The sequence below is a fragment of the Pristiophorus japonicus genome, chromosome 8, assembly GCF_044704955.1.
Source record: "Pristiophorus japonicus isolate sPriJap1 chromosome 8, sPriJap1.hap1, whole genome shotgun sequence".
NCBI classification, from domain to species: Eukaryota; Metazoa; Chordata; class Chondrichthyes; family Pristiophoridae; genus Pristiophorus; species Pristiophorus japonicus.
The window spans coordinates 21,212,321-21,227,325 of NC_091984.1; the positions used below are offsets into that span (position 1 = coordinate 21,212,321).

At 45.5% G+C, this 15,005-nt stretch overlaps 1 protein-coding gene across 1 annotated transcript in view; it reads right to left on the minus strand.

The window, feature by feature from the left end:
• LOC139268024 (uncharacterized) overlaps positions 1 to 14,761 on the minus strand; it is a 336,746-nt gene extending 321,985 nt beyond the window's left edge. The window contains exon 1 of the mRNA XM_070886000.1: positions 14,379 to 14,761. Within this exon, the coding sequence (XP_070742101.1) occupies positions 14,379 to 14,445 (67 nt within the window). The 5' untranslated portion in view covers positions 14,446 to 14,761. The remainder of the gene's footprint in view (positions 1 to 14,378) is intronic.
• Positions 14,762 to 15,005: the final 244 nt, after the last annotated feature.

Below are 15,005 nucleotides of genomic sequence, written 5' to 3' on the forward strand. Positions count from 1 at the left end.
TATGTCCTCTTGAAGTCTATCACTATCCTCCTCACTGTTCACTTTACTTCCAAGTTTTGTGCCATCTTCAAATTTTGAAATTGTGCCCTGTACACCCACATCTAAGTTATTAATATATATATCAAGAAAAGTAGTGATCCTAGTACCGACTCCTGGGGAACATCACTGTATACCTTCCTCCAGTCCGATAAACAACCAGTCACCACTACTCTCTGTTTCCTGTCACTTAGCCAATTTTGTATCCATGCTGCCACTGTCCCTTTTATTCCATGGGCTTCAACTTTGCTGGCAAGCCTATTATACGGCACTTTATCAAACGCCTTTTGGAAATCCATGGACACCAGAACAACTGCACTGCACTCATCAACTCTCTGTTACCTCATCAAAAAAATGATCAAGTTGATTAAACACGATTTGCTTTAACAAATCCGTGCTGGATTTCCTTAATTAATCCACTTGTCCACGTGACTATTAATTCTGTCCCTGATTATTGTTTCTAAAAGCTTCCCCACTACAAGGTTAAACTGACTGGCCTATAGTTGCTGGGTTTATCCCTGCATTGTTTTTTTGAACAATGGTACGACATTTGCAATTCTCCAGTCCTCTGGCACCACCCACGTATTTCTGGAGGATTGGAAGATTATGGCCAGTATCACCGCGATTTCTTCCTTCACTTCCCTCAGCCTCCTAGGATGTATCCCATCCGGTCCTGGTGACTTATCTACTTTAAGAACAGCCTTTGTTTATAAAAGAAGCGCAATGGGAGTGGGAAACAGATGAAGACAAACGTCCAGTCTTCCTTCCCAAGTGCACCACCTGACTGCATTATTCAACAGTCACGCCATTTGGTGGGGACTCTCGGAGTTCTGCGAACTCACAGCCTCCGTTCCACGAATCTCACTGGAGCAAAGGAAGCTCCAATTCAAGAACACACTCATCCATCGCTCCAGCCAGATAAGAACGCTACAGGTTTCAGAGACTGCGACAGTGGGAAGAAAAGTGAGACATTTGCACTACGAAAAAAAAATCAGAGGAATTACTGGAATGCTTTGACCTAATCCCACTTAGAGTCATAGAAATTTATGGCATAGAAGGCCATTCGGCCCATCGTGTCTGTGCTGGTCGACAAAGAGCTATCCAGCCTAATCCCACTTTCCAGCTCTTGGTCCGTAGCCTTGCATTTTATGGCACCACAAGTGCGTAAGACTATTTGCAAGTTTACAGATTTTGTTAACAAACAAAAATATGAAAATCAGACAATAATTTTTAAAAACTCCAATCAATCGAAACTGTTTCAAAAACTCCAATGTATCACTTGTGGGTGCGAAGAAAGACTGACTTACAAACAGGAATTAGCTCCACAAGTTGTGTAAGCATTCCATTCTATATTACTCATGGACTCAGCTGGAAATTCTTTTAGATTACAGCACAGCTAAAATCCCCTACAATTACTTGTGTTACATGACTGCCTTAACCTATAACATTATGTCATATGTAGTACATCTTTAAAATGGCTGAAGAAAGCATATCTGTCAACCTCAGCATAGTGTGTGTGGTCTGTGACGTGCAGCAGGACTGCTGGAAGTTCCTTTGAAAATACCAAGGGCTAAAGAAAGTGCAAGGCAGAGAGCCAGGCGGGAATTTGTTGCGTACAGCGCTTTTAGTTAAAGAATAGCGAACCATTGGTTGTCCGAGCGAGCCGTACATCGTAACTCTTGATAGAACCACTCAGTAATTTAAGTATTTCAAAGCTATAGAAACATAGGAATATAGAAAATAGATGCAGGAGTAGGCCATTCGGCCCTTCGAGCCTGCACCACCATTCAATAAGATCATGGCTGATCATGCAACTTCAGTACCCCATTCCTGCTTTCTCTCCATACCCCTTGATCCCTTTAGCCATAAGGGCCACATCTAACTCCCTATCAGTTATTTTTTTTTAAATATCAGAAGTTAATGATTTTTTTTAAGGATGCATCAGCTGGGTGTAAAGTTCACTGGATAATAACAGTTAAGTTAAACAATTCACGTACAATGAGCCAATGGTGCAGCACTTAGGTGCTCTGACGTGCTAGGCTGCAGGAAGGCATTTCACCACATGCCAAGCTCAGGATATAAGTCAGGCCACCAGGGGGAGTGCAAGGTGGAGGCCGGCTAGAACAATCAGCGTAAAAACCACCTGAGCTAGCCTTGTGCAACTTCAAATGGCTTGACTTGGATGAAATGCTAAACCGCCGCCCTGTGTCTCTATTCTGGTAGTTAAACTGGATGTTACTGATCCCCATGGCATTATTTGAACAGTAGAGAGTTCTCCTGGTGTTCTGGCTGACATTTCTTCCTCAACCAATGAAATAGAAAAACTGGCCATTCATCTCATTGCGTATTATAGGATCTTGTTGTATGCCAAATGGCTTCTGCATTCATCCACATAACAACAGTGCTTGCACTGTATAATTAATTCTATGTTTCTAAGAAATATGATGAGAAGCTGTATAAAGACACATGTCCACTAATATTACAGTTCCCACCATACCTTGGGATGTTTTACTACGTTAAAGGCACTATATAAAAACAAGTTGTTGTTGTGTATAGGGTGTGTATCTGTGATAGCGATGTGCCTGCTATACATGATGGCTGGTATAAGGTGACCAGGTTAGTCTTGGGTTACTATAGCAGGACAAGTTTGGTTCATAGTGAAGCCTCTTTCCACAAAAAAAAATGCCAACCGAAGCCAACAGTATTAATAAGTGAAATAAGCACTCGAGTCCATTTCTGAAGAAAGGCCAACAATTATCAACTGACTCAAAGATGGACCTTTAACAGCAGAGAGGTGCCCATTTCTACAAATGTTTCTGCACCATGAAACGTTAGTTTTTAAGAGCAAACTATTTTTCCTTGAGCAGTCAATAGCACTTGCAATTTTCCCATCAGGAAAAACATTTAAAAGCACGCTTAAAAATCTGTGACATTTCTAACTTTTTCCAATTTTGACGACGGGTCATCGACCTGAAACATTAACTCTGTTTCTCGCTGCACAGATGCTGCCTGACCTGCTGAGTATTTCCAGCATTTTCTGTTTTTATGTCAGATTTCCAACATCCACAGTATTTTGCTTTTGATTTAAACACACGCCTTGACCTCTGTGGCTATGCGTTTTAAATGTGAACAGCGGCTTGAATTACCTGAAATAGTCAGCCTGCTTGATATGGTTTAAGCAGCACCTTTGCATTTGACGCCTATGGTGATGACAGGTGGTTAGCGCCATTTGCCCAAGATAGGCAATTGTCAGGGATGAAGGGGGACTGTACCAACAATACTTTCTGGCTTGTTATCTCTTGCTATCGAGGTATGCCACAGGACTGTTGATGGGCGTATGACTAGATACGTACAGTAACCAATGTCCTGTACTTGGAAGGACCCAGTGGCAGAAACATTAATGGTAGTGGTAGTGGAGTGTAGATGGTGGACTGCCATTGCAGGTGAATTGGGCAGTGCAGCTCAGTGACAGAGTCCCTCGTTCCTTGCATGGTAGACCCTCTCCCGGGTCCTCTGTGCTCCCACACTAGCCATCCCTCTTACTGCACGATGCAATAACTAGCGAAGACTGCTGCACCAACGTTGGAGGGATAAAACCACATTGTACCATTAACTTAGAATTTAACTCCATCAAGTTTGCAAACCTTTTCTTTCCAAACTTACCAGTCTGACTATAATGAACTATTCTATTCCTATTTATCCGTATCTCAGCAAAACTGCTTCTATTGATTGTTATTTAATAAACATTCTTTCTTTTGGCAGGCCAACTTTCACAAATGTATTTTGATGAGGAACCAAGGCTTGGAATAGAGAATATAATTGAAGAACTACATTAATGAGTCTTCCTCATCAGTTACCTCACACTTACTTTTTGGGTAAACTTTACCCACAATGGTGAGCCCAGCCCTTTGTATATAATTGTGTTGGTGATAAGATGATGCACAGCCTGCAAATGTAAAGTACTCAAAAACTCATCCAGTCTCTTCTCCCTCGTCAGCTGTCCCTCCTCCTCCCCACAGTCTCCCTCACCCTGTCCCTCCTCCTCCTCCTCTCCCCACAGTCTCCCTCACCCTGTCCCTCCTCCTCCTCTCCCCACAGTCTCCCTCACCCTGTCCCTCCTCCTCTCCCCACAATCTCCCTCGCCCTGTCCCTCCTCCTCTCCCCAGTGTCTCCCTCACCCTGCCCCACTCCTCTCCCCACAGACTCCCTCACCCTGTCCCTCTCTCCCCATAGTCTCCCTCACCCTGTCCCTCCTCTCCCCAGTCTCCCTCACCCTGTCCCTCCTCCTCTCCCCACAATCTCCCTCGCCCTGTCCCTCCTCCTCTCCCCAGTGTCTCCCTCACCCTGTCCCTCCTCTCCCCACAGTCTCCCTCACCCTGTCCCTCCTCCTCTCCCCACAATCTCCCTCGCCCTGTCCCTCCTCCTCTCCCCAGTGTCTCCCTCACCCTGTCCCTCCTCCACTCCCCATAGTCACCCTCACCCTTTCCCTCCTCTCCCCACAGACTCCCTCACCCTGTCCCTCCTCTCCCCACAGACTCCCTCACCCTGTCCCTCCTCTCCCCACAGACTCCCTCACCCTGTCCCTCTCTCCCCATAGTCTCCCTCACCCTGTCCCTCCTCTCCCCACAGTCTCCCTCACCCTGTCCCTCCTCTCCCCACAGACTCCCTCACCCTGTCCCTCCTCCTCTCCCCATAGTCTCCCTCACCCTGTCCCTCTCTCCCCATAGTCTCCCTCACCCTGTCCCTCCTCTCCCCACAGACTCCCTCACCCTGTCCCTCTCTCCCCACAGACTCCCTCACCCTGTCCCTCCTCTCCCCACAGACTCCCTCACCCTGGCCTGCTCTTGTTCCCCAGAGATTCACTCATTCTGCCTCTCTCACAGATGCTGGTATTCAGCTCCATCCCCTCGCTCTCACAAATGCTGACAGTCTGTCCCTCCCCTCTCACAGACTCTGAAATTCGGACTCGTCCCCTCTCTCTCACTGTCACTGATATTCTCCTCCATCCCCTCTCTCACACAAATGCGGACAGTCTGTCCCTCCCCCCTCACGGACACTGAAATTCTGCCTTCTCATTGACATGGCCATCCTGCCTTGGCCTGTTTATCTTGCAGCTGTTGCGATCCTGATCAAATGCTCACATTAATTAATCTGTTGTTGGGGACTCTGGCCAGAGCCAATCAACACCACCAAGTGCAGAATAACTGGTCATTTATCAGATTGCTGATTGTGTGGCCGTGCTGTGCACAAAATGGTGACATGTTTTCTCACTGAACAAGAGTGACTGCGTTTCAAAGTAATTCATTGTGTTGGAAGCACTTTGGGACATCCTGAGAGGCACATATGAACATAAGAACATAAGAAATAGGAACAGGAGTAGGCCATACGGCCCCTCGAGCCTGCTCCGCCATTCAATAACATCATGGCTGATCTGATCACGGACTCAGCTCCACTTCCCCGCCCGCTCCCCATAACCCCTTATCGCTCAAGAAACGATCAATTTCTGTCTTAAATTTATTAAATGTCCCAGCTTTCACAGGTCTCCAAGGCAGCAAATTCCACAGATTTACAACCCTCTGAGAAAAGAAATTCCTCCTCATCTCTGTTTTAAATGGGCGGCCCCTTATTCTAAGATCATGCCCTCTAGTTTTAGTCTCCCCCATCAGTGGAGACATCCTCTCTGCATCCACCTGTCAAGCCCCCTCATAAACTTATACGTTTCGATAAGATCACCTCTCATTCTTCTGAACTTCAATGAGTAAGAGGCCCAACCTACTCAACCTTTCCTCAGAAGTCAACTCTCTCATCCCCGGAATCAAGCTAATGAACCTTCTCTGAACTACCTCCAAAGCAAGTATATCCTTTCGTAAATATGGAAATCAAAACTGCACACAGTATTCCAGGTGTGGCCTCACCAATATCTTATATAGCTGTAGTAAGACTTGCCTGCTTTTATACTCCATCCCCTTTGCAACAAAGGCCAAGATACCATTGGCCTTCCTGATCACTTGATGTACCTGCATACTAACCTTTTGTGTTTCATGCATAAGTATCCCCAGGTCCCGCTGTACTGCGGCACTTTGCAATCTTTCTCCATTTAAATAATAACTTGCTCTTTGATATTTTTCTGCCACAGTGCATGACCTCACACTTTCCAACATTATCCTCCATGTGCCAAATTTTTGCCCACTCACTTAGCCTGTCTATGTCCTTTTGCAGATTTTTTGTGTCCTCCTCACACATTGCTTTTCCTCCCATCTTTGTATCGTCAGCAAACTTGGCTATGTTACACTCAGTCCCTTCTTCCAAGTCGTTAATATAGATTGTAAATAGTTGGGGTCCCAGCACTGATCCCTACGGCACCCCCTAGTTACTGGTTGCCAACCAGAGAATGAACCATTTATCCCGACTCTCTGTTTTCTGTTAGTTAGCCAATCCTCTATCCTTGCATATATATTACACCCAACCCCGTAAACTTTTATCTTGTGCAATAACCTTTTATGTGGAACCTTGTCAAATGCCTTCTGGAAGTCCAAATACACCACATCCACTGCTTCCCCTTTATCTATCCTGTTCGTTACATCCTCAAAGAACTCCAGAAAATTTGTCAAACATGACTTCCCCTTCATAAATCCATGCTGACTCTGCCTGACCGAATTTTGCTTATCCAAATGTCCTGCTACTGCTTCTTTAATAATGGCCTCCAACATTTTCCCAACCACAGATGTTAGGCTAACTGGTCATAGTTTCCTGCTTTTTGTCTGTCTCCTTTTTTAAATAGGGGTGTTACATTTGCAGTTTCCCAATCTGCTGGGATCTCCCCAGAATCCAGGAAATTTTGGTAAATTACAATCAATGCATCCACAATCCCTGTCGCTACTTCTCTTAAGACCCTAGGATGCAAGCCATCAGGTCCAGGGGGATTTATCTTATTTAGTCCCATTATCTTACTGAATATCACCTCCTTAGTGATTGTGATTGTGTTAAGTTCCTGTCCCCCTATAGCCCCAAGACTATCCCTGGAATATTGTTAGTGTCCTCCACCGTAAAGATTGATACAAAATATTTGTTCAGAGTTTCTGCCATCTCCATGTTCCCCATTTCTAATTCCCCGGTCTCGTTCTCTAAGGGACCAACATTTACTTTAGCCACTCTTTTCCTTTTTATATACCTTGAGAAACTCTTGCTATCTGTTTTTATATTTTGTGCTAGTTTACTTTCATAGTCGATCTTCTCTTTCTTAATCACGATAAGGTGCAAATTATTTTATTTAAATGGTGGCTTGTCATCCTGTAAAGCTTTTCAGAGAAATAATTAAATGGAAAATTACATTTGGGATATTTTCTAAATTAAGATAAAAGTAATGACAGCCAGAAGCCACCAATAAAGAAGCAGTAATTATCTTCCTCTCTTCTGTAACTGAGACAGCCAGGAGCAGAGGATCAGCAGAGCCAGTGTCGCTGTGTGACTAGTTGTGAGGAAACATGCGAGTGCCCCATGGAATAATTGAGACTCTTAAGTACCCTGTACTCTTAGAATTTTCCCCCAGGAACAGGATTCAGGGAACCACAGCCATAAGTGCTGCCCGCCCCGTGTTTCCACACCACCCCCCCTGGCGCGCTTTCACCTTACCGCCCGGAGGCGAGCCCTTACTGCCCCGCATGGGGAAATTGCCCCACAGGAGTGCGGCCACCGCTGGTCGGTCCCCCGACAGCTTTCCATGGCAGGAAGCGGCCAGTGGCTGGGTGTGCGACTGCCCTTAAAGGGGAGGGCGCACTGCCAAGGCCGCCATTTTGTTTTAATTGTCGGCCGGGCCACCAACAGGCAGCCTGGCACCCCCTCTTGGGTGTCAGGCCACTGGCCTGGCCGAACCCCTCCCTGGTGGCCCAGTGGGCTCCACACAGCGGCCTCGCAGCATCCCTCCCCTTTAAGTGAAGGGGAGGGACGTTGTGATGCGTCGCGCTGACGTCATCGCCACCCCGCTCCCTCGCAAACTTGCCCCTACACCGCCTCGAACAGTGCCCCAACGCGCTGGGAGGCGGTGTCAGAGTTAAAGAGCTGAATTTTCCGTATCTTCCCTCTGACTCCTGCCAGGCGCTAAATTTCTGGTTAATTCAAAGTGCCCGCCCTAATTTCCCGCTGAGGGCAATTTCGGCCCCAGAGAGTTTAATGGTAGCAGTGCAGCAGAGAATAAGGTCAAAGCAGGGAATAATGCTAAAAAAGTTAAATTAAAGGCTCTTTATCTGAATGCATGAAGCATTCGTAACAAGATAGATGAACTAGTGGCACAAATAGAGATAAATGGCTTTGATCTAATAGCCATTACAGAGATGTGCTTGCAAGGTGACCAAGGTTGGGAACTAAATGTTCCAGGGTACTTGACATTTCAAAAAGACAGGCAGAATGATAAAAGATGGTTGGGGGTGGGGGGCGGAGGGGCGGAGGGTAGCCCTGATAATAGGGACAGTAGAGAGAAAGGATCTTGGCTCAGAAGATCAGGAAGTAGAGTCAGTATAGGTAGCGGTAAAGAATAACAAGTGGTATAGAACACTGATGGGAGTAGTATATAGGCCGCCTAACAGTAGCTATGCCATTGGACAGAATATTAATGAAAAAATCGTAGGAGCTTGTAATAAAGGTAATGCAATAATCATGAAGGACTTTAATCTTCATATAGACTGGACAAATCAAATTTGCAAAGATAATCTGGAGGACAAGTTCATGGAATGCATTCGGGACAGTTTCCTAGAACAATACGTCATGGAGCCAACCAGGGAACAGGCTATTTTAGATCTTGTATTGTGTAATGAGACTGGGTTAATTAGCAATCTCATAGTAAAGAGGCAGAGTGATCATAATATGATAGAATTTCACGCTAAGTTTGAGGGTGACTTGCCCGAATGCGAAACCAGTCTTAAACTTAAATAAAGCCAATTACATAGGTATGAAGGGTGAGTTGAGTAAGATAGATTGGATCAATAGATTAATAGGTATGGCAGTAGAAAAGCGTTTAAAGAAATATTTCATAATTCTCAACAAAAATACATTCCATTGAGAAACAAAAACACCAAGGAAAAAATGATCCTTCCGTGGCTAACTAAAGTAGTTAAGGATAGCATTAGATTGAAAGAAGAAGCTTATAATGTTATGAAGAATAGTAGTAAGCCTGAGGATTGGGAAAGAGTTTTAGAAACCAGTAAAGAATGACCAAAAAATTGATAAATGGAAAAAATAGAATATGAGAAAGAACTAGCAAGAAATATAAATACAGGTTGTAAGAGCTTATACAAGTATGTAAAAAGGAAGAGAGTAGCAAAAATAAACATTGGTCTCTTAGAGGCTGAGACAGATGAAATTATTAAGGGCAGATGACCAAATGCTTGGTCAAAGCGGTATGTTTTAAGGAGCATCTTAAAGGCAGAGAGAGAGGTCAAGAGGTGGAGAGGAAGGGAGGGAGTTCCAGAGCTCAGGCCTTAAACAGTCGATGGCATGACCACCAATGGTGGAGCGGTGAAAATGGGGCATGCGCAGGAGATAAAATAAACTGTATCGGCCAACTTAAATGACACCTGTCATCCATGTTGATGACTTGGAAGCTTGGCACAGCCTGATGTGTAGAATTGTCTGAAAAGGCCAAGTATTTATGACAGTGCTGGCAATGTGGATAAGTGGAGAATGGCAGCAATTCCTCAGCTTTGCATGCGTGAAGTGATAATGCCAATCTTCACTAAAGAAGAAACAAAAAAGAACTTGTATAGCACCTCATCACACGTCTCAATGCACTTGACATCCAATGAATCACTTTGAAGTGCAGTGCTTGTGATGTGGTCACACTCAGCAGTCATTCTGAACACAAGATCCCACAAAGAGCAATGAGATGGATGCCCATTTCATCTGTTTTTTTTGGATGGTGTTGATTGAGGAAGAGTAGCGGTCAGCACACTGGGAGGACTCTTTGAATAGTATTATTGGATCTTACAAGGTCTCGCTGAACCATCAGAATGAGCACAGGGACCTTCCATTTAATGTCTCATCAGAATGACAAAACATCTGACAAGGTATTACTCCCCTGATATCAGCGTTTCAGGCTCTTTACAAAAACTGGCTTTAAGAGATGGAAGTTACCCTTTAAAATGGCACTTCCTTTAACAAGGGTTTTTGGTACACCTTTTTATTCTGTTTGAGAGGGAGAAAAAAAACAGAAGAAAAGTTGCCACGGTAATATTGCATGCAAGTTACCCAATGATGTATTTCAATGTGGCTCAAGTGATCATATCCTCTATTTGCCAAATAATCTTTCTGAAATATTGCACGCTGTAAATGGCTCTTTTTATAAAAAATTAGATGTCACCACCCAAAATATCCAGATACGGCTCAGTGGAATGTGTGGTTCATTTTGTTTCCTATCCTTTTCTTTCATGCCAATTTTACTCCATTCCCCTCTTGAAGTCACTGAATCCGTGTTCGAATACAGATCCACACGCACCTGGCACACCTTAAACAAGTGTGGCCATTCCTCACATGTGAAGATGAACCCACAATAATTTTTCGAGGTCCATCAGCAAATTATACACAGCACAGCAGACTATTTGACAGCAGGTGACATCACAGTGAAGTCCTCACCCAACATGCATCCATCATCATCATCATAGGAAGTCCCTCGGAATCGAGGAAGACTTGCTTCCACTCTTAACATGAGTCCTTAGGTGGCTGAACAGTCCAATACGAGAACCAGAGTCCCGGTCACAGGTGGGACAGATAGCCGTTGACGGAAGGGGTGGGTGGGATTGGTTTGCCACATGATCTTTCCGCTGCCCGCGCTTGATTTCTGCATGCTCTCGGCGTTGAGACTCGAGGTGCTCAGCGCTCTCCCGGATGCACTTCCTCCACTTAGGGCGGTCTTTGGCCAGGGACTCCCAGGTGTCAGTGGGGATGTCACACTTTATCAGGGGGGTTTTGAGGGTGTTCTTGTAACGCTTCCGCTGCCCACCTTTGGCTCGTTTGCCATGAAGGAGTTCTGAGTAGAGCGCTTGCTTTGGGAGTCTCGTGTCTGGCATGCGAACAATGTGGCCTGCCCAGCGGAGCTGATCAAGTGTAGTCAGTGCTTCAATGTTGGGGATGTTGGCCTGGTCGAGGACGCTAATGTTGGTACGTCTGTCCTCCCAGTGGATTTGTAGGATCTTGCGGAGATATCGTTGGTGGTATTTCTCCAGCAACTTGAGGTGTCAGCTGTACATGGTCCATGTTTCTGAGCCATACAAGAGGGCTGGTATTATTACAGCCCAGTAGACCATGAGCTTGGTAACAGTTTTGAGGGCCTGATCCACCAACCTGTCGGATGGCCCATAAGAACAGGAACCCTGGTTGATTTCTTCCCCACCAGCCCCAGTGTCTGCAAATCTATATCAGTTAATTAATAATAATTAAGTAGTAATTTGTTAATCATTAACAATTAAAACTTAGGCAATAACGATGTTGTCCTTCATGCAGAGTTAAAAGTAAGTGTTTGCTAATCTGCTGCGTCACACTCTGTAGTCATGACTCGGCAATTTGGAAGGGCTCGGCTATAGATAAGGCTCTTCAAAACATTTCATGTTACCAGTGATCACGCTTCTACTTGATGATAGTAAAGCACGAAGGTAAACAGAGTGGGGTCAAAGTTCACTGCCTTCAGCCGGCGTTAACGGGGCAGTAACGGACCCAAAAGCCTAGTCGGTGGCCTTAGCGCCCCGTCACCACCGGAGATGCGGCCGTCTCCATTTTGAAAGTGTCCAAAGCGCCCGCCTGATTCAGGCGCTGGGTCCCTTTTAACATGGGAATCGGGGCCCGTTGGCGTAAATGGGACCCCGATTGTTATTTGCGGTGGGAGATAGTGGACGCCATGCAGCGCAGGTTCTGGTCGGTCCCACAGACACTGGAACCGAAGAGGCCTACCAGAGGTTAAGTGGCAAATTATCTTTGTGGGGCCCAGGAGGAGCAGGAAGCCCACAAAGATAACCCCCCCCCCACACCCCACCCGGGACCACCACCTTCCGTGCTTGCGTGCCCCCTCCCACAACCTTGCTGGCGGCTGCCCAGGCCTGATCTGGAGGCTCGCAATCCGGCGAACCGGTTTGGCGCCCCGGCAGCTCACCAGCCAAATTTAATTGAGGGGTTCGGCCTACGATTGAGCCTTCGGCTAATGACTCCTTTAATAACTAGTTTTGCCGGTGTTTCTCACACGAGGACTATTGATCAGGAAGCTCCTTGAAGAATGTCATGATGTCTCTATAATGCCCTCCTGAACAGACATGCAAGAACTTGGTTGAATGGGTCACCTGGAGGGCAACACTTCCGACGAACCAGCACGTCCCCAGTACTGTGCTGTGTGAGCAGCCTGCTTACATCAGAGAGCTTCGGATCTGAGGAAAGTTTTATGAAGGTGAAGATGCAGCCACTTGCCAAAGGTGTAGCCTGATTCACCAAGGATTCAGCGATTCCTCTGTGTCTCCAGAAGCTTTGGTTTGTCACGAACCTTACATTATTTCAGTTAATTACAAATTAAATTAATTTAAAAAGACATGCAAGGATAATACCAGAATTGAGAGATAATATTTGTCTCTAGATAATGAGGCGGGAATTGCCCCTCTCTTTAAGATGCATTACTGCCTCTAATAGGTGGTAATGGGGCGGTAAGGCCTTTCCAACCGGGAGCAGGCGGATGGTCCGAAATTGTCTCCGGGCCGGGGCAGCAGAAATGGGTTTCTGCCGCGTCCCGTGTTCCTGCCCCGTTGGGCATGTGCCGACCTCATTCTGCCCGGCGAGGGAATTTGCCCCGCGGGAGCGGAGCCGGTGCTGCCCGGTGCCCCCCGGGCGGAGGGCAATTTCGGCCCCAATATCTCTAGAAACAATAAGGTTGAGGAGTGACCTAATAAAAGGTCTTCAAGATTATGAAAGGGTTCGATGGAGTAGACATAGAGAAGATGTTTCTAATTGTGGGCGACACGATAACTAGGGGCCATAAATATAAGATAGCAATAAATCCAATAAGGATTTCAGATGAAACGTCTTTACCTAGAGTGGTTAGAATGTGGAACTCACTGCTGTAAAGGGCATTTAAGGGGCAACTAGACAAAAACATGGAGAAAGGAATAGGATGTTGATGGGGTGAGATGAAGTAGGATGGGAGGAGGCTCGTTTGGAGCATAAACACCGGCACAGACCAGATGGGCCAAATGGCCTATTTCTGTGCTGTACATTCTATGTAATTCTTTGCAATGTACAAAATATCCCAAAAACTGAATAATGAGATAAATGTATGTAGATTATAAAATGAAGGGTGGAAAATAATCTTTAGAAATGAGCAGGGGGAAGGGCTTGTTGGAAAGATCTGCAATTTACTCAATGAGATGGTTCATTGTGACTTACGTCATCACATCCTGTATTTGCCAACAATCTTTGACAAAGATGGTTTCCTTAAATGTTCTGTGGGTACATTAGTTATCAAAGAACCCCATTCATTTTCACTCTGCCAATTGATAACAGTTTAAGTGCTTAATTATCTCTCACAGAAGATAGACTTGATTTTCTGAAACTGCCCATCACATGAAGTTAGTATGTTATTGTGGAAATCTGCTGTGTCATTCTATGCTAGCCATAGCTCACAATGTCTAAAGAACTTAAGGATAAGTTACAGATAAAACCGTCCTTCAAAACATGTTCAATGCCAATTTTCTCCAATCCTCCCCCTCTCCCAGTTAACTCTTCATTGAACAACAGTTCACCGGGTATCAGTCACCCTCTGGTACAACAACAACAGCTCGCATTTATATAGCTATTCAATGGAGTAAAAGTCCCGTAATCGGACAAAAAAATTGACACCGAACCACATAAGTGTTTGGTCAAAGACGTAGGTGTTAAGGAATGACTTAAAGGAGGAGAGAGAGGTGGAGAGCTTCAGGAAGGGTGTTCGAGAGCTAGGGTACCTCAACACAGTGCCATTCCTAGTGAGCGCTGGCAGACTATTCAACTGCAATGATAGCCCAACATTGACAATGAGGGGCTTTGTATACATTGAAGCTTTGAGCTGAAACCACTGGGTAGCAATTAGCAGCTGACTATCTCCTTCCTCCCTGACTCAGGGGCATTGCAGTGGTCCCGACTGCCACTTTAGCCGCCAATTCAGTACCGACCAGGAATCAAACCCAAGATCTTCCCTGGTCTGCATGGCTTGTGCTGTACTTTGGTTAAACCTCCCGAGCTGCCAGGGAACCAGTGCTTCACTGCTTCAAATATTCAAACAGCCACTTGTTGAAAATAAAATAGAGCGGTAAGTATACTGAGTATTAACAACGCTGTATTACCTGGAATCGAGACTGATGGCTCAGTGCTGCTGCCAGTGGTGTTCTGTGTCCTGTTCATCTTCTCCATTCTTTAACCCTTGATATTTTTCTTCTCAGGCTCGTGAGTGAGTGCCTGATGTAAATCAAAAGGCACAGGAATGTTTTTTTTTCTCTCTGCTGTAAACTGACTTGAGCCAGATCCCACCCGAGAAGCAGAGCCCTGGGCACGACTCCAGTAAAGCAGCAGTGAGGGGGAGCTGTGGGGGCCAAGGGTGGGGAATGAGTTACAGCAGCCTCAGCTCTAAACAACCTTAACACTGTCACTCAAAACTGAAAGTAAAAATGACTGTAGACACTTATCAAGAGGGGTGAAAACAAGGAGAAACCCTTATGAGACGCTTATTTGTTTTGACAGGAAGTTTGAAAGTGCCTGACCAATCAGCTGATCAGGGAGAAGAAAACAGGATATTCTGTAGTTTTGAAATGTGGGCTTCACAATCAGGGCCCAGTTGAGCTGTCTACAGGAATGCCTGACAGATTGAAAATTCGAACAGCTGTCCTGTAGAAAACAGACCCATGCTTGTTTGTTTACTCGTTGGGCTACTGTTGGGGGTTTATTTTTGCTTTAAGTTGTTATTCATTGCTTTT